The 26,844-nt window shown below is 41.7% G+C and overlaps 1 protein-coding gene across 1 annotated transcript in view; it reads right to left on the reverse strand.

Moving 5' to 3' along the window:
- Positions 1–10,099: 10,099 nt before the first annotated feature.
- The window catches only part of SLC9A4 (solute carrier family 9 member A4), a 72,972-nt gene continuing 56,227 nt past the window's right edge, over positions 10,100–26,844 (reverse strand). Inside the window, exons 10-12 of the mRNA XM_003983882.4 lie at positions 24,264–24,395; positions 22,713–22,800; positions 10,100–15,746 (exon numbers count right to left, since the gene is read on the reverse strand). Of these exons, the coding sequence (XP_003983931.3) occupies positions 15,391–15,746; positions 22,713–22,800; positions 24,264–24,395 (576 nt within the window). The 3' untranslated portion in view covers positions 10,100–15,390. The remainder of the gene's footprint in view (positions 15,747–22,712; positions 22,801–24,263; positions 24,396–26,844) is intronic.

Below are 26,844 nucleotides of genomic sequence, written 5' to 3' on the forward strand. Positions count from 1 at the left end.
CCACAGAGTTTGAATTCTCAATCCCAGGAATCCCCAAGATCGGGGTCCCGATAAAGAAACGTTGGCTCTGAGACATCAGGGTTTGTGAACCTGAACGTCTTGAGTGGCAGATTCTCTGAATTCTGAGCCTATTGGAATGGCCTACCATTCTCTCCCAAATGCTGGTGCCACCCCGCCCCACCTTCGGTTGAAGATGGTATTGAGGCCTCTGCTTTGTAAGACTACATGTGCTCCCTCATGAGCTACCTTCATCTCTCCTCCTGGCCACTGGACCAGTAGCTAGTATTAGTTCTCAACACTGCCCAGCTGGGGAAGTGCTAGACCTGAGAAAGCAGAAAGTGAGCACGCCCCAAGTGAGCAGCAGGACCTAGACCTCATGCACTGGTAGGAGCTGGTGGAGTATGCATGGGACCAGGTCCCGAGGGTGCTGCATCAGGGAGGTGAGGGGTGCATAATGTTTGATCAAAGAGGTTTATAAATATAGGAGCACTCTCCTGTCATTCAGGATTTAACATCCTAGCAAGAGTTTGGGAGATGGTGCTAAGAAGCGAGCAGGTTAGCTCCTGAAATCCTAGAGAAAGTGATTTTCCATATTAAGTCAAGTAAAAATGCCCAAATTTCTATGGGAAGTGATAAAAGCCCGGGGGGGCGGGGATCAAAAGGCTCAAAGAATTGGCAATGTTTGAATGGATCTATCATGGAAAGCCAGAAACCAACCACCAGCCAACTTGGTTCTCTGTTGGAGCTTCTGCAAGACACTCCATCTACTAAACAATAAAGAATGTCCTGTTGAGAGGGCAACAGCACCACTGAGAAGCTCAGTGGTCATTATCCTTTACAGGGAAGCCTGATGAGAGAAGACTCATTAATGACAATGAGGAGGAAACGATCCCAAACCAGGAGAGACAAGTGGAAGAAATGTGATGAGCATGAAGACTGGAGTGGCAGGCTGTGGGTCTGACCTGCAGAGAGCTACAGAGAAGGCATTTAGAAGGGAATCTATCTTGCTTTGGGGTCTGATGGGGGGGGGGCAATGAACAAAGGTACCGTTCAATATCTCTAACCAAATATTAAGGACGAATGATTCAAGAGTCTGATGGAAGCTGCTCGTATTAGATTCTTACTGCTGGTGTAACAGATTACCACCAATTTAATGGATTGAACAAATGTTAATTCATTCTCCTATAATTTTAAAAGTCAGAAGTCTGAAATGGGTCTCACTGAGTCAAAATCAAGGTGTTGGCAGTGTTAGTTCTCTCTGGAGGCTCTAAGGGAGAATCATTTCCTTGCCTTTTCGAATTTCTAGAGGCCACATGCATCCCTTGGCTCATGGTCCCTTCTATCTTCAAAGCCAGCACCATAGCATCCTCAAATCTCTCTCTGATTTCGATCCTCCAGCCTCTCATCTGTTCCTCTGAGTCTGACCCTCCTGCCTCCCTTTATAAAGACCCTTGTGATTATATTAGGTCCACCTAAACAATCCAGGATAATCTCCCAGTATCAATATCCTTAACTTGATCATATCGGCAAAAAGGGTAACACATTCACAGGTTTTGGGGATCAGGATGTGGACACCTTTGGGAGTCATTACTCAGTTTATCACACTACCCAAATAAACATGACCATTACTTGCCAGTTTTCAGAACCGAGCCAGATTTCAGAACAAGAACCCAAGGACTAAAGTAGAGGTCAGATACCCCAAATCAATTACTTTGTAACCCTGGAGCAAGTATACATGGGATGATTTCCTAGTCCTTCTGTAAAGGGACCTATAGTCGTTTACTCAGGGAACCATCCACTGGGAACAGAAGGGTACCCAGAGATTTCAAAGACTGTTGGACACAGGCAGGGTCTGATTTGACCTTAATACCCAGAGATCTGAAGGATCATCATGACTTACCTGTTAAAGTGGGGATATACAGGAACAAAGTAATAAATTGATTCCTAACCCATGTTCATCTTCTTATGGGTCCATTGTCTCCAAAGACCCACCCAGTGGCCATTTCCATAATCTCCTAATCTATAATTAAAGCATATGTGTTGGAGGTTGGCAGAACCCCATACTTTTTCCTGGACCCATGCTAGCATAGCTTGGAAATCCAAGCTGAAGCCTCTAACAGCCCCCTCTGTGGCCAAGATATTAAATTAAAAACCCATGGTACATGGCAGAGATTAATTCCACCCTTAAAGACCTAAGGGATATGGTGAGTGTGGTCCCAATAATATTCCACTTAATTCACCAATCTGGTTCCTATAAAAAGCATATAAATACTGGAGGTTAATAGTGGATTATTGCAAATTCACACAAAGAGTTGCCCCAATTGCAACTGCTACTTGTATGTGGTATTATCTGTTAGAGCTGATAACATGGACTCAGGTACAATATAGGCAGCCATCCACTGTTGGATGTGTATATTTTCAACCCTACTCGGAAGGAGAGCCAAAAACCAGTTTGTATTCTCATGGGAGGGACATCAGTATATCTATATGATCTTGCCCCAAGGCTATGTTAACTCTATTCCTCTGAAGATAGCTGGGTCTTATGATTATGGGTCTTATGTATAAAACATCATAATGACATCGTTCTAATTGGTTGGATGAGCAAGAAGTGGCACGTTTTTGGAAGCCTCGATAAGATGCATGGACAGCAGAAGTTGGGAGATGAAACAATACGAAGGTTCAGGGATCTGCCACATCAGTGAAGTATTTATGCCCCGAAGATCTGGGGCATACCGAGACAATCCCTTCCAACTGAAAGGACAGAATGTTTTGTTTTGTACCTCTCATCACTAAGAAGCCACCCCAAGGCCTGGTAGGCTTCTCTGGGTTTCCGAGGCAGCGTATTCCACACTTGGGAATGTGTCTCTGATCCAGTTATCGAGTAACACAGAAGGCTGCCAGCTTTGAGTGGGACTCAGGTCAGAAGGTCTCTTCAACAGCTCCAGGCAGTGGGATAAGCAGCCTTGCTACGTCAGCAGACCCTGTGGCATTAGAGATACCTAGTGATAAAAGATGCTCTATAGGTTTTACGGCAGGATGGTGTGGAAGAATCACACCACGTGCCGCACAAAATGACACATCGTTTTAAAAACAGCTTTTAAAAATGGTGGCGTGCTGCTGGGACCTCATAGCTTCTCACCACAAGACATCAAGTGACTATGTTGCCAAATTGTCTATCATGAGTTGAGTTCTTTCTGACCCCATTGAACCAGAAGTTTAGGTAGGCCAAGCAACGAGCAAAATATCGGATTGTTACATCTGGGATCAGGCAGGACAGGGCCAAAGAGCATAAGTAAACTGCACAAGCAGGTGGCATGGACCCTTTATTTCTAGAAGCCTTTAGTCTAGGGATGGAGAAGACTTCCGTCCTTTGCTAGCCCAAGGGTACTTCACCATCCCTTGTTGATATTCTTAACTTTGTCTTCACCTTTCTAAATAGATTCCTCATTAAGAAATCCTTACTTACCAATATTTGAGGATTTCGTGGTTTCTGGATAGGACCCTGATGAATGTAAGAAACAATAACCTGCCTGAGACTACTGACCTGAGAAACTGCACTGACCTGTAGGACCCTTAAATTTTCATTGCTTGAGTCACCTGTTCTCTTACACATGTATGTCTTAACAAGACATCAATGTTCCTTGATATTTTCTGGCCACCTAGCCTTATCAGCATGCCATCAATGTAATCGCCAACGTATCCAGTCAAATGGCAAAATAACCAAAATCCTTGTAGTTGTAATACATGTGTTCGATGACTCAAGCTTTCAATGCTCAGGCAGTTTATAAGTCTGCCTTACGCTTTATTTCCTGCTTGTGTAGGTATTTAAAGATAGCTGGCGGTAACCAGGACTGTCTCGTGTCTATTCTGCACGTGTGAGGACTTGTAAATCCCCAGGAATAGGTCATAGCCTTTTTAAGTTTCTGTGGATATCTCATTTCCCAGATTTTCCTTTCAAATTGTTGGCTAGTAATTGTTTACTGTGGCTGGTATCTCAGAGCCTTAGGCAGCTGTGATATTGAACAATTCCTGCTGATTGTATTTGACAAACACACTGAAGATAGAGTTTTCCCCACTGAACAAGGACTGAATCGGGCCAAATAACACAAGCCCTATGAATTGGACTTTTCCAAGGAGCTGTCAGACAATTCTCTGGTCATGGAGCTTTTTGAGAATGGGAGTAAGCCCTATGAAACCCCACAAAATCTGCCATTCTTGCCAAGAACTAGTAGTTTTTCTTGGATAAACAAATGATCTTCAGATTGTTGTAAGCTTTCAGCCCATTGTCAGAGCTCTGAAGATAATTTTGATAATTTTGCCAGTATTTTCATTGTTTTTTATGAAGGGAAAGATTTATGCAGCTTCTCCCTCGGCCATTCCCTAGTCATTTATCCTGGAATGAATTTATTTACCTTGATTTGCATCCTTCTAGAAGCCATGCTATTTATAGTCATGGTATTTACTTATTTATAATCACAATATTTCACAAAACACTGTCCTGACAAAACTCATTATAGTAAGATAAATGATACAGTATGCTGAAACCAACAGAATTCACCAATTTTATCATATATCCCACTACCCAGAAGCAGGATAGTGGAATAGTCAATTGAAGACTCAGTTATGGAGCCAGCTGGGAGAAACCACTTTGCGAATTTGGGTTATAGTCTTAAGACTGTGTGGTACAGAGGCTGAACTAATCATCAATATGTGACTTTGTGATAATTGTTACTTGAATACATGGATCCAGGAATCAGAGATAGAAGTGGGAGTGGTTCCTTGTCTCTCTCTCTTTTTTTAATGTTTATTCATTTTTGAGAGAGAGAGAGAGAGAGAGAGAGAGAGAGCACGCACGAGTGGGGAGAGGGGAGAGGAGGGAGGGAGACACAGAATCTGAAGCAGGCTCCAGGCTCTGAGCTGTCAGCACAGAACCTGATGTAAGGCTTGAACCCATGAACCATGAGAGTCTCAAACCAGGCCATATTTACCCTGGGCTGCTCTCAATGAGTGAGCACAGCAGATGTATTTGAAAAGTCATTTTTACATATGACGAAAGATGACAGTTGTCTCAGGATCATTTATTGATGGTATGTTTCCAAGTATGTGTGAGTTCATTTCTGGAGTCTTTTGGTGTTGTCCTAGTGGTCAGTGTATCTATCCCTTCACTAATACTCCCTTAATTGCTACAGATTTATAAAAAGATTTGAGACATGATTTGACTAGTCCTTCAAATCTCCTCCATCCTCCTCCTTTACAAAAAAAATAAAAAAATAAAAATAAATAAATAAAAATTAAGTTTATTTATTTTGAGAGAGTGAGCAAATGGGGTAGGGGCAGAGAGAAAGGGGAGAGAAAGAATCCCAAGCAGGCTCCACAGTGTCAGTGTCGAGCCCCACGCGGGGCTTGAACTCATGAGCCACGAGATCATGACCTGATCTGAAGCCAAGAGTTGGATGCTTCCCTGACTGAGCCACTCAGGCACCCCTCCTTCTACTTCTTCTTTGTCTTCGTCTTTGTCTGGTCTATCCTGAGACTGCACTTTTATATACATTTATAAATACTCTTTTAAATTTACAATTTTTAAGTCTTGAGAAATTCCACATTAGGACATGTTCATAGTTTAACTTAAATTTTATTAAATATAGATACATTCAGGGAGAATTACTGTATTATGTTGGGTCTTCCTATCTATCCTCTCACCTTAATTGTTGTCTTCATTAATATCTTCCCCAAAACTTAGTCATTTTCTCCCAAATGGTCTGGAATGCTACTTTTTAAAGGAAAAAAAAAATCCAATGACGCCAAATCATGGTGTAAGTATGGAATAACCACACACACACTCTTCCTGGATAAATGGAGGATAGGGGAGCTATTTTTTTTTTTCTTTTCTTCTTTTTTTTCGTTAGGGCCTGCTATATACTCTTTGCCTGGGGTTTTACATGCATTATTTTATTTATTTCTCACCTCAGTGGAAATATTATTGTTCCCATTTTGTATATCAATAAACAAGGTTCAAAGAGTTATGGTAGTTTGTCTAAGTTCCCACAGTTGGAATGTTACAGAGCTGTAACTGGATACAACATTAACACACCCTACACCGATGCCTTTTCCAACATACCAAATGAAACGAACAGTCAATAATGAAATAGGAGAAAACTTTGTAATCTTAGGACAGTTTTGCAAAAGCTGGGAGTAGCTTAAAAACAAACATAGAGATAACTCATGGGGTAAGAAAGTTTTAAACAGGCAATAAGACAAACTATAGCCTAAGACATTGGCTGTCACAATCAGGAATAATCACATGAAGGCCACTGAGCTGGATCAGTATACCACATGGGTTCGTTAAGTGTCAAATCTATTGAAAGCATAAGATGGGGCACCTGGGTGGCTCAGTCGGTTAAGCGTCCAACTTCCGCTCAGGTCGTGATCTCGCGGTCTGTGGGTTCGAGCCCCACACTGGGCTCTGTGCTGACAGCTCAGAGCCTGCAGCCTGCTTCGGATTCTGTGTCTCCTTCTCTTTCTGTCTCTCCCCTGCTCGTGCTCTGTCTCTCTCTCCTTCAAAAATAAATAAACATTAAATTTTTTTTTTTAAAGCCTAAGACAAAGGAGTCAGATTTGAATTAGTTGCAAATCTGAACAGTAGGCAGTAATGTAAATGAGGCTTATCAAGAAACTGGAATTTTCTCGGTTATAGCGTTTCCCGTGAGTTTTTAGCAAATGGGAATTTAAGTTCACAATATTAAGATGCAAAAAAATATGTCATTTTGTTTCTAGATTGACTTCAACCTGCTCCAAGCACTACCATTTTAGGCTTTCATTGTCTTTGAATTATTTTGTTGTCTGTCAGCTCATCTCAATTCTGTAAACTGTAGAAAACTGATAGCATTGAAAATAATTCGTGTCTGTAGATATGCAAGTGCATTCTGTCAGGTGAAAAGATAACTGATTTTTCTTCCCACCATGTCAAAAACTTATTTTGCATCTAGCCGTTCATTTTTGTATTCCTGACTGCCTCTTAAATGTGTGGTGTTTGGAATTCTCCTTTAGAGACATTGTATTAGTTCCCTCATGAATTAAGGAGTTAAATATATCTTTAATAAGTGTGCATTTTATTTCTGAGAGTTGTGATGTTACTTCTTAAAAAAACATTTGCCCCTTTCCAGGGTCTAGGTCATCTGACTCCAGCGCCTACATTTTTCACCATAAAACGATGCTAACTCCTTCGTTATGGTATCAGGTAAAGTTTTTAGTGCAGTAACTGCATCAGACACTCCGCTAACAGCTTGGAGAACATAAGCATGTTGCCTAAGTAAAGTTTTACAAAACCACAGGAAAGGATTCAGATTCATTTTACTCCTGCATTCCAGCTCTTTTTTTTTTTTAATTTTTTTAAAGGTTTATTTATTATTGGGAGACAGAGCATGTGCATGGGAGGAACAGAGAGAGGGGAGGCACAAAATCCAAAGCAGGCTCCAGGCTCTGAGCTGTCAGCACAGAGCCAGACTAGGGGCTCAAACTCACAAACCGTGAGATCAAGACCTGAGCCGAAGTCGGACACTTAACCGACTGAGCCACCTAGACGCCCTTCCTGTATTCCAGCTCTTAAACATGATGTTAGATTTCCTCCTCCAACTCTTTCATAACCCCCCAGATTTTCTGCTTGATCAAGACTGATGCAGGGATCCATATTTCAGAGTTGGCCTCATTCCAGAGTCGCACTGCCTTCACGGGGTAGGTAGAATAGATGTCTTTGCTCTTTATTTAGTGATGTGGAACTAACTGGGGAAGTTAAAGGGCTTGATCAGCATCACGTAAGTACTGAGGGAAGCAATCCGAACCTTCCAATTCTGAGATTCTGAATCTATGTTGCTCTGTTGGAGGAGGAGGCTGTCAGGTCACCCCCCAGGCAGGTGGTAATGCCCAGCAGGAGAGCTGACTTCCGGGTGACCCGTCTCAACGTAATAATCCTGGGGTGTTCAGCAGCCCTGGAAGGACTGATCCTGTGGTGTTAAGCCAACATTTGACCACTGCTCTAAGATTTTTATATCTTACCATTTATTAGGGACACATCGATGCAGCAACATTTCCCAAGGCTTTCTTTATATCTGACATCCAAAGAGTTTATGGTCTAGAAGAGAACAGTGGGCGGTACACCAAGCCTTGCAAATAATTTATCAAATTTAAAGTTACCTTTCTGTGAATGAAAGTTTCCTGAGTCTACCCTAAATGCGAGGAAGGGTCTAATGTGATACAACCATAATCCTATCTTTTTTTCCCCCAACAAATTCATCCTACCTCTTCAAGCCATTATGAAACTTCTAGCCTGCTTGAAATAACTATTTCCTTTCATCCTGCCTGGAAGAATTCCTGCCAACTCACCGTAGATGTCTTTTCCTTTTCAAATATTCATTTTCGTTCTTGCAATGGGTGTCCAGACATTTTTAACAAGAGCTGCCTGGAGCCCCGCGTGTCACGGAGTGACACTGCAGAAATTCCAGCTGTATTGTCTAAATTCAGAACTTGAAATTCAGCTCCAGGGGCGTGGGTGGAGTACAGCAACCATTGTTTGCTAAGCCTCGTGCTCTCACGACTGCTGGTTTGGACCGCCCTGCTCTGTGTGCCTTTCCTGGCACACAGGCGTAGGCGTAGCCCTGGTGGGCGTAGGCGTAGCCCTGGTGAGGACCTGTCCTTTGTCCTCCTGTTTTAAGACTATCTCTATTTTGGAGGACAGAACATTTATCCTCCCTTTCCTTTTTCAGATTGGTGTTTTTACTTCTGCATTCGTAACGCTGGGACATCCCCCCTGCCCATACACACAACCCCTTTGGAAGATGGCACAGTTAGATAATAGGGCTGCCTCCTGAGCCAGGTCTAGGACAAGCACAAACTCCAAACAAGGGCAGCCTTCACCGGTGAAACAGTACGCCAGTGAAACCCAGAGTCCGAGTTTCACTCGCTCTTAGTTACCCAGAGAAATTCCTGTGAGGAAACAAAATAAATGAACCACTGTGGGGCCCTTCCTTCCCTTTCCACGGGTCCAGGGCCACGGTGCTAGGTGACCCCTTATTTTGAAAGTTTCTATCTGGCTTGATTGGATAAAGTCCAATAGGAATAAAAATATTGGAATTATAAAAATCAGCTAAAGGATAATTCGCGTCCTCATGTCATTAGACTTAATCTAAGATACAGACTCCCGGAAGCAACGATTTGGCCACAGGCACTGTTAGCTTCAATTAGCACTTGAACAGCAAGCCAAACAGCAAGGAAACTTGTGGTTGTGGAAGCAGTGGGTAAACAAGACCAGAACGATTACCCGATATAGTGAGGTGACCTTAAGAATTCAAATGATGGTGGCCAACAGCGAATTCATTTTTTAGGTTACTCAGTGTTTTAGGTTACCCAATGCTGTTGCAAGCTATGAAGGTGCTACTATAGTTTAGTGGATAAAATTAGTGCCTTTGGGGGGCGCCTGGGCGGCTCAGTCGGTTAAGCCTCCGACTTCAGCTCAGGTCATGGTTCGTGAGTTCGAGCCCCGTGTCGGGCTTTGTGCTGACAGCTCAGAGCCTGGAGCCTGCTTCAGATTCTGTGTCTCCCTCTCTCTCTCAAAAATAAATAAACATTAAAAAAAAAAAATTAGTGGCTTTGGAGTCCGACAGCTCTAAATGCCATTTGTGTCTTTGATGAACACTTGGATCAGCTGTGTGCCCTTGATGAAAGAAAGCTTTTCTGAGACTCTGTTTCTTCACCTGTAAAATGGGGATAATAATCTCAATACTTATTTCATAAGACTGTTATGAGAATTAAATTTTTTAAAATCTATATGAAAAGTTCCTAGTAAAAGCCAGACACATAATTCATTTCCAACCAATGGTATGCTTACCAAGCATATGCGTACCTCTTTAACTACTAAAGTTGTTTAGCAGTTTAACAGTAGTTGGTCATTCTCCCAACCCCTTCCTACCCTCTCAGTGGGTTGCTGGTTTGTATTTCCATCGTGGGTAAGCAGCATGTGGAGACTGCTCGGTTGGGACCTCATTGGGGAATCAAGAACAAAGTTCTTTGGAAACAACTTATAATTGATATTCAAAAAAGCTCAATGTAAAATCAGACACAAAACATTTTAATTGTTATCAGAAAACAATCTTAATGCCAAAAATGATCAATTCTTCTCATGATATAATCATCCTTTAAGTTTGTAAAAACAGATTTTCAAACACATCACCTTCCACTGTATTTATTTGTCCATTTTAAAGCCAAGTTCTTTTTTGGTAGGATGAAGGTCCTCTGTTTCTTTCCATTGTATCTTTCCCCAGTGAGAAAAAGTTAAATTCTTAATTCTCCTCAGGGAGAAAGTTTAGGTCAATGGTTACAAACCAAATAGACCTGGTTCCCAAGGTCTTTGTTGGAAGCAGGGAGACCTTGGACCTGTTACTCGATCTCTCTGAACCTTGTTTTAAGATGGGACGACACTGCATCTATGTAGGTAAAGTACTTTGAATACTGCCTGAAATACAGTAAGCACTCTATGAATATTGGCTATTATTACTGTTCTATTCAAGACTGATCTCTTAGAACACAGGGTATATACCTTGATTTTAGGACCACCCATTTTAATTCAAGATCTATATCACTATGTCTGGAAACAGAGTAGTGACTGTCTTGGTTCAGTTTACAACGTGGCTCCGATTACTTTGTTGAATAAGCCCTAACCGGAAGAAGCCTGGGCAATGGAAATTTCGATTTCAAACCCATCATACTCACTTTGAGCACCCTGGGCTCAGAAGCTGGTTAGACTCTCAGAAAGAAAAATAATTTATTCAATCAAATATTGTGCGCAGAGAAACAACATATCACTTGTTAATTACAGAAGTGACTAGCGCTGATCCGGGCATCTCTTTTATTCCCCTCAGCTTATGGCCCAATTAACAATTAGCAGTGACTGATGTCCTAAAAGGAAGCTTTCTGTCTGCACTACTGGCTTTTCTCAGGAGGAGTTACAAATAGGATACTTGACAGAGTTTAGTCATGAAAAAAAAAAATTAAAACTACAAGAAACCACCTGTATTACTCATACATGAAATATATTTGCAAAAATTCTAGATAACACCAACACACTCACTGACTTTATTTATAAAGAAAAAAACAAAACAACTACTCTCTCTAATTTCAGAAAGTTATCAAACGTAATAGAAACTACTTTTTTCCATGCTGAAAATCCTTAAACACTTATTTAACTAGTTAATATTTATAAGTTCAAATAATCACTCTTTTGGAGAGGAGGTCTCTTATGGAAAAGACTCCAAGCTGAGGAATTAAACCGCATTGAATGTTTCCCCGACAAAGAGCAATTTTCCCTTTTTGCACAGGGTGCCTGTCATGATAAACAGAGGTAGGTCTTCTAAATTCACTGTCTCTTTGAGGATAAACCGCGATTTGGATTGGACACCATGGTAACCATCCTCCAAACAAGAAAACACAATAATTTTGAGGTAATGACAAAAAAATTCAATAAGCTTTGCCGGAAAACCATGAATCCATATCCAGATCTGATCTCTGGTTTTGCTCTTGATTGATGGATAGCCCCAAATATCCTCTATAATGTCATTCAAACTACTTCTCAGAAAAGTCTCAGGTGTCCATTATTTATACCTCTTTATGTAATTAATTGTAATTAATTACATAATTACATAATTATGTAATTAATTGTAATTAATTGTAATTAATTGAATGTATGTCCCCTGTACATACATTTTGGCCTAAATTAGCATAGCTGTTAGTGATCAAGCTCTTCCTACAAAACAAGCACTAAGCTAAGAATTTTACAAATACTATCTCATTTGACCCTCATGATCATTCTCTGAGGTAGATAAGATTATCACCTTATTTATCAATCAGTACATTTCAGCTTAGGGAAGATAACCAGGCTGCCCACAGCCCCACAGCTAAAAGTGGTCTGACTTCAGAGCCTGAGCTCTGAACTACACTGATTTAAAAATCAAAATGATCTCAGTGGCAGGCATCCAGATAGAAGCCTCCCTGCAGGCTGAAACCAAAATGGCAGGCATCCAGATAGAAGCTTCCCTGCAGGCTGAAACCAAAATGGTAGGCTAAAGAGCCGAGCAGTAGTAGTCACTTCTTACATTGAGGAATAATTCTATCACTGAATTCTGGTGGCATTTCCAGACCTACTTCCCATGACCCTTTAACTTTTTCTAAGAAGAGAAGCACAAAAGTATATGGCCTTCACGAAAGACAGGCAAAAGCATGCGGGGAAGCACGACAGTGTCTGGAATGTCATCACTACTCTGCCATGGCGCATTCCCATCTACAGCCAACGTTTGTTTCTCTGGTAGGAGGCTGATAAAGACCGGGGAGGTCCCATGGCATCATGTCAGGTTTGGGCAGGGTGAATAAACATATCTGCCACATCCCAAACACCAGCAAACATGTGGAAAACCTTTCAGGTAGAAAGCTGCCATATAGGATACATGAAAGGAAATGCGACTTTACCCCATTTCGGAAGTTACTGAAACCTAAAGACCACTGAGGCACACAATAGGAACAGGTTTGAGAAAGTAAGAAAAAAAAGAAAAAAAAAAACTTATGGAGGCAAAATAGGATTCTGTGGGTTGTGTGTTGGCTTCTCTGAGGTTGAAGATAAGAGGGCAAACTGCGAGGCTCAGTGGACCAGCAGCCAGGCCCAGGAGAGCCCCTCTGAGGGACTCCAACCTCTCCCCGAGCTGAGTCGGGAGTAAGCAGCAGAGCTCCCTCAGCACTCCAGAGGGAACTTTCTCTGCTGCACGTCTTGGTGCCTGTTGGAAAAACTCATGATGTGAAACTGATACCCAAGAGCATTCTTGGGGCACCTATCACACGCTCAACCAAACCCCAGCGTGGGCTGTCGCCAGGAAATGAAGATCAGATCACACTGCATTTTGAAACGATCCTGGGTGACTAAGCAAAGAGACCATGTCCACCATGAGCTCTCCAAGCTACCAGAGGCACCAGGACCACAAGGGCCCTCAACCTACCATACGTTTCAGGAAGGCGTTCCAGGGCCAATTTCTAGACTCAGGCAGTGAGGGCCAGACACTGTCTAGATGAACAGACGGCCTCGGGGCAAATGACTCATTTTGGCTTCTACCAATTAAAAGGGCAAGTTCCCTTCTATTCACTAAGTCCCACCATCCCTCTCCCACAGGGCACCAGCATCTCAGAGAAAAAGGGAAGAATCAGATAAATTCCACTAATCCTTAGACTTTGCCGTCTGCTCTGGGAAGGGGCCTTCACAGTCTGGATTTCTTTTGTTATATGGAGAATCCAGCAAGGAATACAGTGTTCTCTACCTCGCAGGAATTGGCTTCGCATATGGCTTTGTAAAGGTGATTTCTGACGCCCCCGTTCTGTCGCTGTATCTTCATCGATAGTGTGAGGATAATGACTCCGTGACTCCCTCTCATGGGTCATAAGGTTTTTCCGTTGCTTTGCCTGCTTGTTTGTTTAAGCAATAATGGGAAAACAAAAGCGGAAAACAAAAACAAGACACAAAAAACCAAACCCAGAGATCCCTGAGTTTTATAAATACTTCTGTCCCTTTGGGCGGATTACTACTATCTGGTAGTAGATAATTTAAAACATTGAGACAACTTAGAAGCAGGCTTATATTTCAGATTCAGAAGAGGAGAAACAAGTGGGCTCTTTTGAATGGCATTTCTACCACTGCAGCAGTGACCACTGGCAGTTAAATGCCATTCACAAAATGTAAGTCCAGGGAAGGCCGTATATCCTTTGTCAGGCAATGGTGTCCACGGATTACACTAGAGAATAAGCCCACACCCTTTAAACCCCTGAAGCGGCACCAGCCAGTTTCTCAACACCTCATCTTTGTAACCTGGAAAATAAGAATGTCTGACCATATCTTCTCCGACCTCCTTTTCAGCTGTAACAAAAGGGCACTGTTGCCCCAACATTTATAGATGATCTACCATGAACAAGGCACTGTAACAACTAAGACAAAAAATGGATAAAAGCTAAAAAAAAAAAAAAAAAAACGCAAAAAACAAAAAACAAAACTTGAAAAAGGGTAAGGCCAAGAGATAAGAAACACAACTGATGAATGGATAAAGTTTAAAATGGACAGACTATCCTCCCTGTCCTGCAGACCTGGGTAGTTACACACACGTGTATAAGTGTAATTACCAGATAAGTTCTGTGACACACCCAGTGCAGTGTGGGCACAGCCAGGAGGAAGGGGATCACTTCATTGCTTCTGATTAAGGGGATCAAAGCCGGTCTAGGCAGCCAGGTGCATTGGAAAACAACCTTTAAAGATGCATGGGATTGAATCAGTTGGGGATGGCTAGAGAAGTCAAAAATAGTAATGATAAAGGATATTATGGTTAATTGTTATAGCCATTTGGCACAATAAATAGCACTTAATAAATATGTGTTCATCTATAGGTGGCCACCAGAGAGAAAAGAGGAAGAGAGGGCAAGAAGGGAAGAAAGATAAAGTCATCTAGCAAAGTCAGTGAGCTGGAGTGTGAGAGGTTCAAGGTCAAGTCTGGGGGAATGATTTAATTTCCTGATGGAAATTAAACTGGGAAAGAATTTCAAACTCTAGGGCACAGTACCGCAGCCTACAAATGCACATTTAATAAATACCTGTTGTTCGTGTCGTTGCTATTACATCCTGTTTATGGCTATTTTGTTTTTAAAATAAATATTCCAGTTATAAAATAGATTACAAGCCCATTGTTCACAAATTAATCCACTACTACATATCACATCTATTATTGCTACTGATTAAATATAGCATTGTTATGGCAAATTTTACCTTTCCCCAGAAAAATAATTATCGCATAGTGCATATCAAAATCAAAACTGAATACATTCTCTTGGGAGGGAGGACAACCAGCTTGTGAAAGCAGCAACTCACCACATGACCTTGGGAAGGGTGTCCTTAGGTCCTTATTTGTAAACACAGAGGGTTGGGCCAGATGATTTCCCAGGCCTTTCCCAGTTATAACTTGATTATAAGCTGCACAGGCATACAGTTACAGTGAATTACTGACCAATCATACTTGTATCACAATACAGTTCATGGATCACCGACTTTTAGGAATTTTAGTAATAATTCCTGTGATGATTAACATTTATCACCCTTGGGGACTTCATCTACAAAGTACACCAGCTAAGAATACAGCAGAGCCTGCAAGTTTGTTCCACGTTTTTCTCCAAAAAAATCTCCGTGCCTCTTATAGATGTATGGCTCATAGGCTCCAAAAAATAAACTCAGTAGCTCTCTTCGTAACTCTGAAACTCCTTCTTCCACAACAATAGGAAAATGGACTCTTGAAATACATGGAGACTACTGTGTGGATGATGAAACTATTTTCTTTGGAGCAAAGGACTGTGGGACCTGTGATGTTGCCTAGTGGGTCTGTGCTCCCCTGACCATCTGGATCTGATTGCTGAGGTCTCCTCTCCACTCTCCTCTCCAGATTCAAACTCCTCATCTACCGCGTGGAACAGCGGTTTGGGCCGTAGCGCCCCCCTTCTGCCTCTGCCATCATGCTCTTCTTGGCTGGTGTTTCTCTGATAACCGAAGTGGGATGGTTTCCCTCCTCTGGGTAAGCTCTTCATTGGGATTATCTCTTGCGTCAGCCGGCTTTCCTGAAGTATCCCTGCTCGAGAGTGTGCTTTGAACATGATGGATGGGAGTTCTGAATCGCTGCTGTCATTGTCTAGGAAAATATGACAAGAGGAGGAAAGAACACAACTTAAGATCAGAGAGAAGACTTCATAACTGCATGGCAAGAACTCAGAGTGAAGAAGAGTCCTTCTTGATGTTCTAACTCTTACATTCACCTGGCTGATTTTCTCTGCCCCAAGGAGAGCACCCAATAGAAGCCCTGTTATGGGCCGTGTTATAAATAAATAGAAATGCCTGGAAACCTGTGTATCGGGCTAGACTCCTGCAGGTAAGTAAGAGAGTTTTTTTGTTTTTTTTTTTTTTACAAAAGCAGATCAAGTGGCCAGTAGGCGCAAAGATGCATTGCACTGTCAAAGACCAACACTAAACCGAAGGTTCCATGGCTAACAATGATATGAAATTTTTTTTTAAGTTTATTTATTTATTTCTAGAGAGAGAGCGAAAGAGTGAGAGATCGAGCAGGGGCAGGGGCAGGGAGAGAGAGAATCCCAACCAGGCTCTGCACTGTCAGCACGGAGGCTCAAACTCATGAACCATGAGATCATGATCTGAGCCCAAACCAAGAGACAGCCACCTAACCAACTGAGTCACCCATGAGCTTCTAAACGGTTGGTTTGTTTTTCAATCAGTGCTTACCAGAAAGCATGAGATCTGAGTTTCATCCCTTTGACCTTGAAATAGCCAGTCATGGAACAGGGAGAGGAGAGAGCCACAGCAGAGAGTCATGTGTGGCAAAACGAGAGTGATTACATGTCCTCCTTTCAAGGGAGGTAAAAGGGTGCACAGATTTCCACTGGCACATGACAGCAATGACAGTGGTAGGAATGTCCATGTATTGAGAACTCACCATGCACCTGTCATTGTGCTAACCACTTTATATCTGTTGTGCCATTTAGTCCTTATCGTATTCGTTGGAGATGAGTGAAATTAGCATCCTTATTTCAGAGGTAAAGCGGCTGAGGTTTCGAGATATTAAATGACTTTCAGTATCACACAGTGAAGAAGATGGGACTGCAGTGTGCACAGAGTCTGTCCTACTGTGCATCTGCTCTCTGCCAGGCTGTGCCTGGCTCCCTGATACATGCCCTATGCGGGTCGGAGGGGTACACCAAGAGCGGAGGGAAGCCGTTGGGTATCTACATGACATCCCCTCTCAGATGACCTTCTGAAGGGCCTCCTCAATGCCTAGGACATTGCCTTTTCCCTATTTCCCTGTGCACCCATCTTCAAGGGAGTATTTTTCACAAATCTCGTTTATTCTCATTTCCTCAAGTTGTAACCTTATAAACTTGTCTTTCCTTTAAATATTCTCTCGAGACTAAGTATTTTAAGAACTTTAAATCTGAAAGCAGGGCTTTTTGTCCCACTCTCCATTCCCTCCTAAAAAACAAAACACAACACAAAAGAAGAACCCCACAGTAATATGCTCAGAGGTTTACACATGACAAAAGGTAATTTAGTCATCAGAAAAATTTTAAAAAACCTGTTCAATGATGCTTTTCTAAATGTGATCGAATTATCCTGAGAAGGTAGACTGAAAATTGAAGGGGATAGGGGACAGGAATCAACTGCTTTGAATTAAAAAAAAAAAATTAGTTAAGTGTATTTGCCCATTTTTTTTATTACTTCCCTTTAATTTGTGCTCTACCATCTGGCCTGGAACACGAGTTCCTCTTGATTCTTTGCTGCTTGGAATATTACTTAAGAAAACAATGGCCTGGATGCTTCTGCCCTCAAGAGCAGTTCTTTGGCTCACTTTCCTCTGCCCTGTCCTGGTTTCCAACCCCTCTTTCTGAGTGTATGCTCCCCTCAGCCCAAAGATCATAGCCGATGCTTCCTGACCACCTCTGCTTATTGAAAAGTGGGTTCCGGGGTGCCTGGGTGGCTCAGTCGGTTAAGCGGCTGACTTCGGCTCAGGTCATGATCTCACGGTCCGTGAGTTGGAGCCCCGCGTCGGGCTCTGTGCTGACAGCTCAGAGCCTGGAGCCTGTTTCAGATTCTGTGTCTCCCTCTCTCTGACCCTCCCCCATTCATGCTCTGTCTCTCTCTGTCTCAAAAGTAAATAAATGTTGAAAAAAAATTAAAAAAAAAAAAAAGAAAAGTGGGTTCCAAGCACTCAGAAGGGTTTTGAGCAGGTGACTTGCAAGATTCCACTCAAGTCAGTAGATCTGTCCAAAAGGGGAGGAAGAGGGCAGCTGAAAGTGGAAGAGGAAGGAGGAAGAGTGGGGGCTGGGCTCTGTGCCAACTGCACAACCTCCCGCAGGTCAGCACTCAGGCCGGCAGTTCCAGGGAGAGATCAATGGAGACCTTGCAGCAAAATCTGCGTATCTGTTATTTTATCTTGCATTTTAACATTTGGACTTGGGCACCCGGGGGCAAGGTGAAGGAGAAGCAGAATAGTGCTTCTGCATAGGGCAAGGCAGAGCCTGATACCCAGGGGTTGACACTGGACTACCTCATACAATGTGTGCTCTTTAGAGACCCGGATCTGGGGTATAGCCCCCTCTCTTGCCTCTCCTCATGGTTTTGTTTTAATTCTGTTTAATAATGGTAATTTAAAATTTACCATTTTGATCTTTTCCCCCCATTGTAACCATTTTGAAGCGTACAGTTCTGTGGCATTAAGTACATTCACATAGTTATGCAGCCAATACCACCGTCTTCATTTTTTCCCAATCCACATGGATTGTAAGCTGTCTCAGAGCAGAGGAGGGGTGTCTAGGAAGGCCATCTCTGCTTATAACACCAAGTGAGCCTTGGCTCCTTGAAAAAGAGCATTGCAAGAGTATGTGGAGCCCCCAGACATTTAGAGTAAGGCATGCTCCAACACTGGAGAGCAGGGGACAGTGAGGAAGGCAAATGCTCCCCAAGTCACAGCCTGGTTAGTCAGGGACTGCCTGCTGGATGCCAACACTCCCTCCGTGTTCTCCCCTAGAGGCCCTCTGGCCATTCCTTGACTTGTCCAGGTGCAGAAAGACTTCAAATTTGGGGAGAATGTGGATTCAAGTAATTGTGCCCGGAGACACATTGAGAACTATCTCAGTCTAACCCTGATTATTATAATTCTTGAAAACTTATTAGGGATAAGTGATCAAATAAGTGCCACTTTGAAAGGATGTACGCACCCCTATGTTTACTGCAACGTTATTTACAATAGCCAAACTATGGAAGCAGCCCAAGTGACCATCGATTGATGAATGGATAAAGAAGATGTGGTGTATATACACGCAATGGAATATTCAAATCCTTTATGATTCACTCGTATGTGGAAACTGAGAAACAAAACAAATTAACAAAGGAAAAAAAGAGAGAGAAACCAAGAAGCAGACTCTTAGTTATAGAGAACAAACTGATGGGTACCAGAAGGGAGGTGGGTGGAAGAATGGGTGAAAAAGGTGAAAAGGATTAAGAGTACACATATCTTAAAGAGCACTGAGTCATGTATAGACTTATTGAATCACTATATCATGCACTTGAAACTAATAATAGTGTATGTTAGTTATACTGGAATTAAAATTAAAAACTTAATGACATAAAAAAATAAGTTTGACTTCATTACTTACCCTTCTCATATCTCTAGGTGAACAACTATTTAAAAAAATTTTTTTTAAATCTTTATTATTTATTTTTGAGAGAGAGACAGCGTGTGAGAGAGGGAGACACAGAATCTGAAGCAGGCTCCAGGCTCCGAGATGTCAGCACGGATCCCGACGCGGGGCTCGAACCCATGAACCGTGAGATCATGACCTGAGCCGAAGTCGGATGCTTAACCAACTGAGCCACCCAGGCACCCCTGTTAACAACTATTTTTTGATAATCTAATAAAATTTTGAACCAGTTATGCACATTTGAAAGAAAAAAAGTGCATTGGGACTAAGACTTCATTCCATGCCTAGTTTAATTCATGTAGAACCAATATTTCTGAAGTGTTGTCTTTTCTTTCCAAGAACACCTCTATCTACCCATGTCAAGCCTTCTTTGATGTTCTTCGATAGTATTAATTGTCAATGGCTAATATTTCTTGCATATTTACTTGGTTCCAGGCACTGTTCTAAGGGTTTTGCATGCATTGCCTGGCTTCAGCTTGAAACAGAACTGTTGTATGTGGGAGGTACCAATATTCACCCCTTTACAGAGAGGAAATGGAGAAGTGGACTTTTATGTTTTCTTCATATAAGTCCTATATATATTTTCCTAGGGTTTTATTATGTTTACAGAAAATAAGAGTGGGATGCCTTTTAAGGCATCTATCTGAAGAATACAATCCTTTGACCTAGTCATTTGATGAGTAACGTAAACACATTTCCAAATGTTAGACAACCTCCACTTCTGGAATAAATCCCACTTTGTAAGGTGTAGTATTTCTTTAATGTCCTGCCATATTTTATTTATAATGCTTTATTTAAGACTTGCACATGTGTGCTCTTGTGAGTTTGCTATGTGGTAATCTCCTGCTACGGGAGCATGTGATATTGAAACGACATCATAAGAAATGACCATGAGAATTTCACATTTTCTATTCATTCAAACAATGTAAATAGCAACAGATTACTTGTAGCAGGAAGGTTTTTTAGAAATTAATTATTATAAACCCTACAACGGTGCTCTTTTGTTTGTTCATTTGCTTTGGTTTGTGGATTAGCTCTTTTATGACATAAAATGACACTAGTTCCAAGAGTGTGATCTAGGAATAGATGGCTAGATCAATGAAACACAACTGAGAGTCCAAAACTCTCTCAAGATAAATGACTGTAGCACAGCAAAGGTAGCATCTCCTCTTGGAGGGAAAGATGGGTTTGGGACAGGTGCATGGCCATTGAAAAACAAACTGAAGTGTGTGTGTGTCTAAATCTATGCAAAGAGAAGTCTCAGAGGGTTTGAGATATAAAGGGGGATAATTAAACTATTAAAGTTCTAGGGAGAAACATTGGGTAAATCGTATTCTAATTTTTCTGTGGAAGACTGAGCAGACTTGACTAATCAGAATGTATACCTGATGGCAAGTATATCTGAAAACTAAAAGATAAATGTGAAACTGGAAGAGAAACCATTAGCAAAAAATATGAGACAATGGATGATATCCTTGTTATACAGTGTTCTTCCAGTTCATTGTAAGAAAACAAACAACGGAATAGACCAAAAAAAAAAAAAAAAAAAAAAAAAAAAGTGGCCAAAGGCAGAAACAGAAACTTCCCAAGAAGTAACAGTTGTTTCCAAGAATGTGAAAGATGTTCAAACTCACTAAAAATCAGACTCAGATTAAAATTAATATGATATAAAAATGTTATCTTATTCCATCATAGATTACTCAAAAGTTTGACAATAGCCCAGTGATGGTTAAAATGATTGAAAGCAACCTTTCTCAGAGACTGTTGTGAGAGTAAATTTAAATGTATTGCATTTCTGACCCCCAAATCTTGGTTCCAAGAAAACACACTAAGGGAATAATTATTTGTGCAAAAATCACAAAGTGATTCACAAGTGAGCCAAGGTGCTTATTAAATAAATATCATTGCTTACATTCTATAAAAAGTCATAATACTTTAATATTTGTCAGTAAGCATTTAGCGAAATAAGCTAGGATTATTTTATATAATTAGCTATTATTCAATCATAAAAGTGATTATTAACATTATATATATTGACATGGAAATATGTCCACAGTAGATGGTTGAATAAACTAGACAATTTATAAAAATTCCAAAACAATGATGATACTACGATTTTGATGATGCTGGTTTTTTTTTTTCTTTCTTATATCAGATACAGGTGGGATAGGGATTAGGATAGTGCAGAGAGAATTATAGAAGAATGTTTACCAAAATGTTCTATAGTAATTATATCTTGGTATTGGGGTTTCAAGTGCTTTTAACTTTCTTATTTTATGTTTTTTATCTACTGATTAGTTTTTATTTTATATCTAATATTAGTTTTTATTTTATTTTATTTTATATCTACTGATTTAGTTATTTTATTTTATTAGTTTTATTTTATTTTATTTTATTTTTACATTTTTAACGTTTATTTATTTTTGGGACAGAGAGAGACAGAGCATGAATGGGGGAGGGGCAGAGAGAGGGGGAGACACAGAATCGGAAACAGGCTCCAGGCTCCGAGCCATCAGCCCAGAGCCCGACGCGGGGCTCGAACTCAAGGACCGCGAGATCGTGACCTGGCTGAAGTCGGACGCTTAACCGACTGCACCACCCAGGGGCCCCTATTTTTACATTTTTAAATCAGAAGCAAATAAAGTTCCATTTTAAAGAATAATTATATTCACTCTTCAAAGATTTAATTCCAAAATCCTGAGTTTAGTTTATTTGAATTTCCAATGTGTTTTTGTCTTAAAAATTTGAAAAAAATTAAAATAGATAATATGGCATATTATATATTACATATCACCTTTTGCTAATAGAAAAATTATTTTATATATACATTTGAAAAATAATAATGGCTTTTACTAGAACAAAAGGCAGTTTCAATAAATCTAAGAATTCTACTTAAGAATTAGATATTAAATTGGAAACATTTAATCAGTAAATTTGGTAAATCATTTTATTTATTTATTTATGAAATCATTTTAGTAAAATCTAACCAACTTTGGAGAATCTTGCTAACTTTTAAACCTTGGGTGAACCCCAAATATTTCAAAAAAGTGCCCATTTTACATCAGCAAATTATGACCCCTAAGCTATACCCAGCCTGTGCCTCTTTTCCTATGGCCTGTGAGCTAAGAATAGTTGCTACATTTTTAAATGGCTGAAAAAAAAATTAAAAGAATATATTATGTCAGGAAAAAATTACGTGAAATTCAAATTTCAATGTTCATACATCAAGTTCTGAATTAGATTTAATGAAAACGTTGTTTTCTCTTTTTCTCGTCATGTAAGTACCTACATGATATTCTCGGGTTTGCCTTTTGGCCCACAAGCCCCCAAATATCTGCCCTCTGACCCTTTACAGGAAAAGAGGAAGAAGAGCCAGGCAGGCAGATTACCTGTGAGTTCAGCAACCCTCGTGTCTCTTCCTGCCGGCTGAGGGCGGCCATAGGGAAAGGAGAGGTAACGAATGTTTTTGGTACCAGCCTGTGGGCAGCAAGTGGAAAGAAAAAGCAGAATTAGGCCTGTGGTCCCGAGTGTCGCGTGGAAAACAAAGCAATGGGTGCAGACTCACACCGGGCACCTCATTTGGATCACAGGTTCTCCTGTACTCCTACTACTCTGGTTTGAACAACGTAGAATGCTATAGCCTTCAATATGTGTTTCCTTCCCCTCTCATGATCAAAGAGACCATTATGAACCCCTCAAGGTGACTTTTTGTTTTGAGAAAAGCATTTGGTTTTTTAATTTTTTTTAAATTTTTTAGTTTACATGTTTATTTTTTTAGGGCAAGAGAGAGAGAGGGAGAGACAGAATCCCAAGCAGGCTCTGCCCCATCAATGCAGAGCCCGATGTGGAGCTCGAACCCACAGACCACGAGATCACGACCGGAGCTGAAAAGACGCTTAAGCGACTGAGCCACCCAGGCCCCTGAGCATTTGTTTTTTAATAAGGAATCCAGAATTATGGATTGTTGACATATATATTTTTACAGGAAAAAAAAAAGTCCATGGTCAGGAGATGGTCTGCGTTCTATTCACTGATAACGGGGATAATTATAATTAAGGGGGATAAGCCAATTAGCTTTTTTGTGTGAGTTTCACTGTCTAGAAAAAGGGGATAAAATGCCTGTGCTACACTGTTCACAGGAATAGTTTGAGGACAAAGTAAAACACTAGAGAGCACTTTTATTCTTTGAAAACACGATATGAATGCTATGCCATGATATTGTTAATAATTTCCCAGGTACCTTTTAATGTGACCCAGTCAGATGCATACCTGAGGTAGGCTTTACTACAAGATCACAGGTCGACTATTTAGTTTGATTTTATTCTGAAAATAACAAATCGCAAAACTAAAATGTTTGAACAAGTTCACTTAACCCATCTCCTCAGGTGGTTGTTTACTATTATTACTATCGGCATCGTTATTATTACATTTGAGCCACTGAGGTTAGGGTAGAAATTAGAATCTGCTCCAGACCTACCCTTCGTCCAGACGTTCCAGTGAGATTGGTGGGATATGGCCTCAAAGAGAATGGTTCAGATGCACAGTGGGTGATATGAAAGATGAGGCCCACGCGTCTTGGCAAGAACATATTCTTCCCTACATCTTCCTGGGAGAGAGGTAAGCTTCCTAGAGCCCGGTGCCCCAGTCCAGGGAGGTTTCCCTGGACTGCTCAGTACCTGGCCGCCATGGCGTCTGGTCTAGACGCACAGTCCAGTGAGCGTGTTCCAGTCACTGACTCATCCTGGAGGCTCAACCTGACCAACCGACCCGGAGGCTCTGGCCCCAGAGGCAGGTTGTCTAGTGTCCGACAGCCTCTTAGTTTTGTATTCCTCTGGCCACAAGGTGGTGGTTTTGTCTCACTGCCGCTGGCAGTCACCCGAGGAGGAGGCCCTGTGAGGGGCTGGCCCAGCTCCCAGAGCGATTCTACAGACCCCACTTACCGGCTTTCCCCATGGCAGGCTGTGGCCTTTCCTCATGCTCTCCCTTAAGGTATTCTGGCGGCGGATCAGAATCTCTTTAGCCTGCTTCTCGCTCGTTTGGGGTTTGAGGTTGTATTTGTTGTAGGACAAGGTCTGCAGAGAGAAGGGCATGTCAAATACACAAGGACATCTGTGCACAACCTTCAGCTTTAGGAGGCCATGGAAATGTCGCAGAATAAGACGACCCAAAAAAGAAGACACCGAAGACGCCACCTGAGCGTCCGCCTCAATTACAGAGGAGCGAGCTGTGGCCCGGAGAAGGAAGGTCTGTGAGCAAGGCCACCCCCATCAGGACGGAACTGTGGTTGGAGCCTGTGCTTTCCCAGCTCGCGGAGCATTGTTCACCTACACTGCCCCTCTGGTGTCCTTGCAGGAGTCCCGCCCCGATGGGCTCATGGACTGTGGCTGCTCCATACCCACCCTCTTTTGCAGGTTGTGTTCTTTATGCTTGGACGGTGGTGTCTGCGTGTTTGGATCGAAGGGATCAGAAAAATGTCAAAACTCCATTGGAGATCTCATTAAGGTTGCTATTCTTAAATTTTGCCGATGGAAGATGCATTCAAGATGTCAGCCAATGACTATCACCATTACCAGTTCAGAAAGGAAGAGGTCTTTTAACCAAACTGTAGGAAGGACGTAATCCATAAGCTCTGATAAAGAGCAGTCCTTTAAATGGAATCAATTATCTTTATAAAAAATTTCTTCCTTATTGATTTTTTTTTTTTTTGAGAAAGAGAGAGACAGGGCACAAGTGAGTGAGAGGCAGAGAGAGAGAGAGAGAGAGAGAGAGAGAGAGAATCCTATGAGGGGGAGAGAGAGAGAGAGAAGAGAAGCAGGGCTCACCCGTAACAGGGATCCTGTTTTTAACCTAAGCGGGGCCCATGTTCAACTGAAGAGGGACTCGAGCTCACCCCAAGCAGGGCATGAGCTCCCCCAAAGCAGAGCATGAGCTCACCCAAAGTGGGCCTGTGCTCGCCAGATGCAGGGCTCGAACTCACCAACCTTGAGATCATGACCTGAGCCAAAGTCAGATGCTTAACCGACCCAGCCACCCAGACACCTCATCTTCGTTACTGTTATCAGGCCACTGAAAACCTGTCTTGAACCACAGACCAACCTTGGTCCTCAGATGTTTACAAAGTGCTTTGCTGGAGTTTCATCTCTCCTTTCTTTTCAGTCAAAGTGCAGCAGTGGATATACTGTTTCCCTTGGGTCAGTGGGTCCCACTGGATAACAGGCTCAGGGCTACAGGCATTACCACTCCGGGTTAATGGATGCTGTAATAAGCATTTTCAATTCAACAGCAAAACAGCAGATGCTCTACGTGCCAGGTGCCATGGTAGGTGCAGGGTTTTAAAAAAATGGATACATTTGAATTATGGTCTTCAAAAGGCTCATGGTCTACTTGGGGTGTCCGACAAGCATATACTGTTTTGTGCTCAGGAAGTAAGATTTTGGAGTCTGCAGGGACTTAAAGAGTATAGGCAAAGGACACTCATCCAGTCTTGGGGGGGAAAGGTGCATTGCACTGAGCTGTGTCTTGAAAGATGAGTGGATGTTTCCTCCAAGAAGAGGGAACACATGAAACAATACATAGCTATAAAAAATATGTGACCGGAGGTAGGAGGACTTGCTGGAGACAAGCTGGGAATTTATTTTCTACCTCAAGAGAATTTAGTGTTTTATTCAAAGTATGGTGAGAAGTGAGACAGGTACAGGAAGGGGCTGGGGACAATTTGCCAAGGAAGGAGATTCTGTCCTCTAGGCCAAAGGTCCCTTAGGTTAGGTGCATCCATTCCAAGAGTTACAACAAGATGATCCCCAGTGTGAGAAAAAACAAGGAAACCAATAAAACAAACAAACAAAAAAACCCTAATACTTATGTTTCCACTCATTTTTATAAAAAATACAAAAGAAATTAAGCCTTATTAGTGCTTTTCACGCAGGTTTATAATAGATCCCTGCATGGTCAGTACATGAGATGGTCCGCTTTCCTGTTACAACAGAAGGGGGTGTTTGTAACAAGGAGGGGTTGATAACAGTGTCCTCACTGGTTCACTGGCTTTTAGTTTATTGTTTGTGTTTTAGTGTATATACAGCCAGTGAAGTAGATTTGTGGCTGGCATTATCTACTAACTAATCCTCACAAAATAGACACTTGTCTAAAAGTAGATTTGCAAAGAAGGCATAGGTTGGAGGCCAAGGGAACAATGAGGAATCAGCAAAGCCAGCTTTCACTGTCTCCTTTTTTTTTTTTAATATTTTAATGCTTTTTATTTATTTTTGAGAGAGAGAGAGAACACAAGCGGGGAAGGGGCAGAGAGAGAGGGAGACACAGAATCCAAAGCAGGCTCCAGGCTCCGAGCTGTCAGCACAGAGCCAACGTGGGGCTGGAACCCAACAATCATGAGATCATGACCTGAGCTGAAGTAGGACACTTCGGCTAAAACGAGCCTGAGCCACCCAGACACCCTTCACCATCTGCTGATAGGAGATCTTCACCAGCCACTCTTGACAAATTAACCAACCTGATAAACCCTTG

The sequence above is a fragment of the Felis catus genome, chromosome A3 (genome assembly GCF_018350175.1).
Source record: "Felis catus isolate Fca126 chromosome A3, F.catus_Fca126_mat1.0, whole genome shotgun sequence".
Classification (NCBI taxonomy): domain Eukaryota; kingdom Metazoa; phylum Chordata; class Mammalia; order Carnivora; family Felidae; genus Felis; species Felis catus.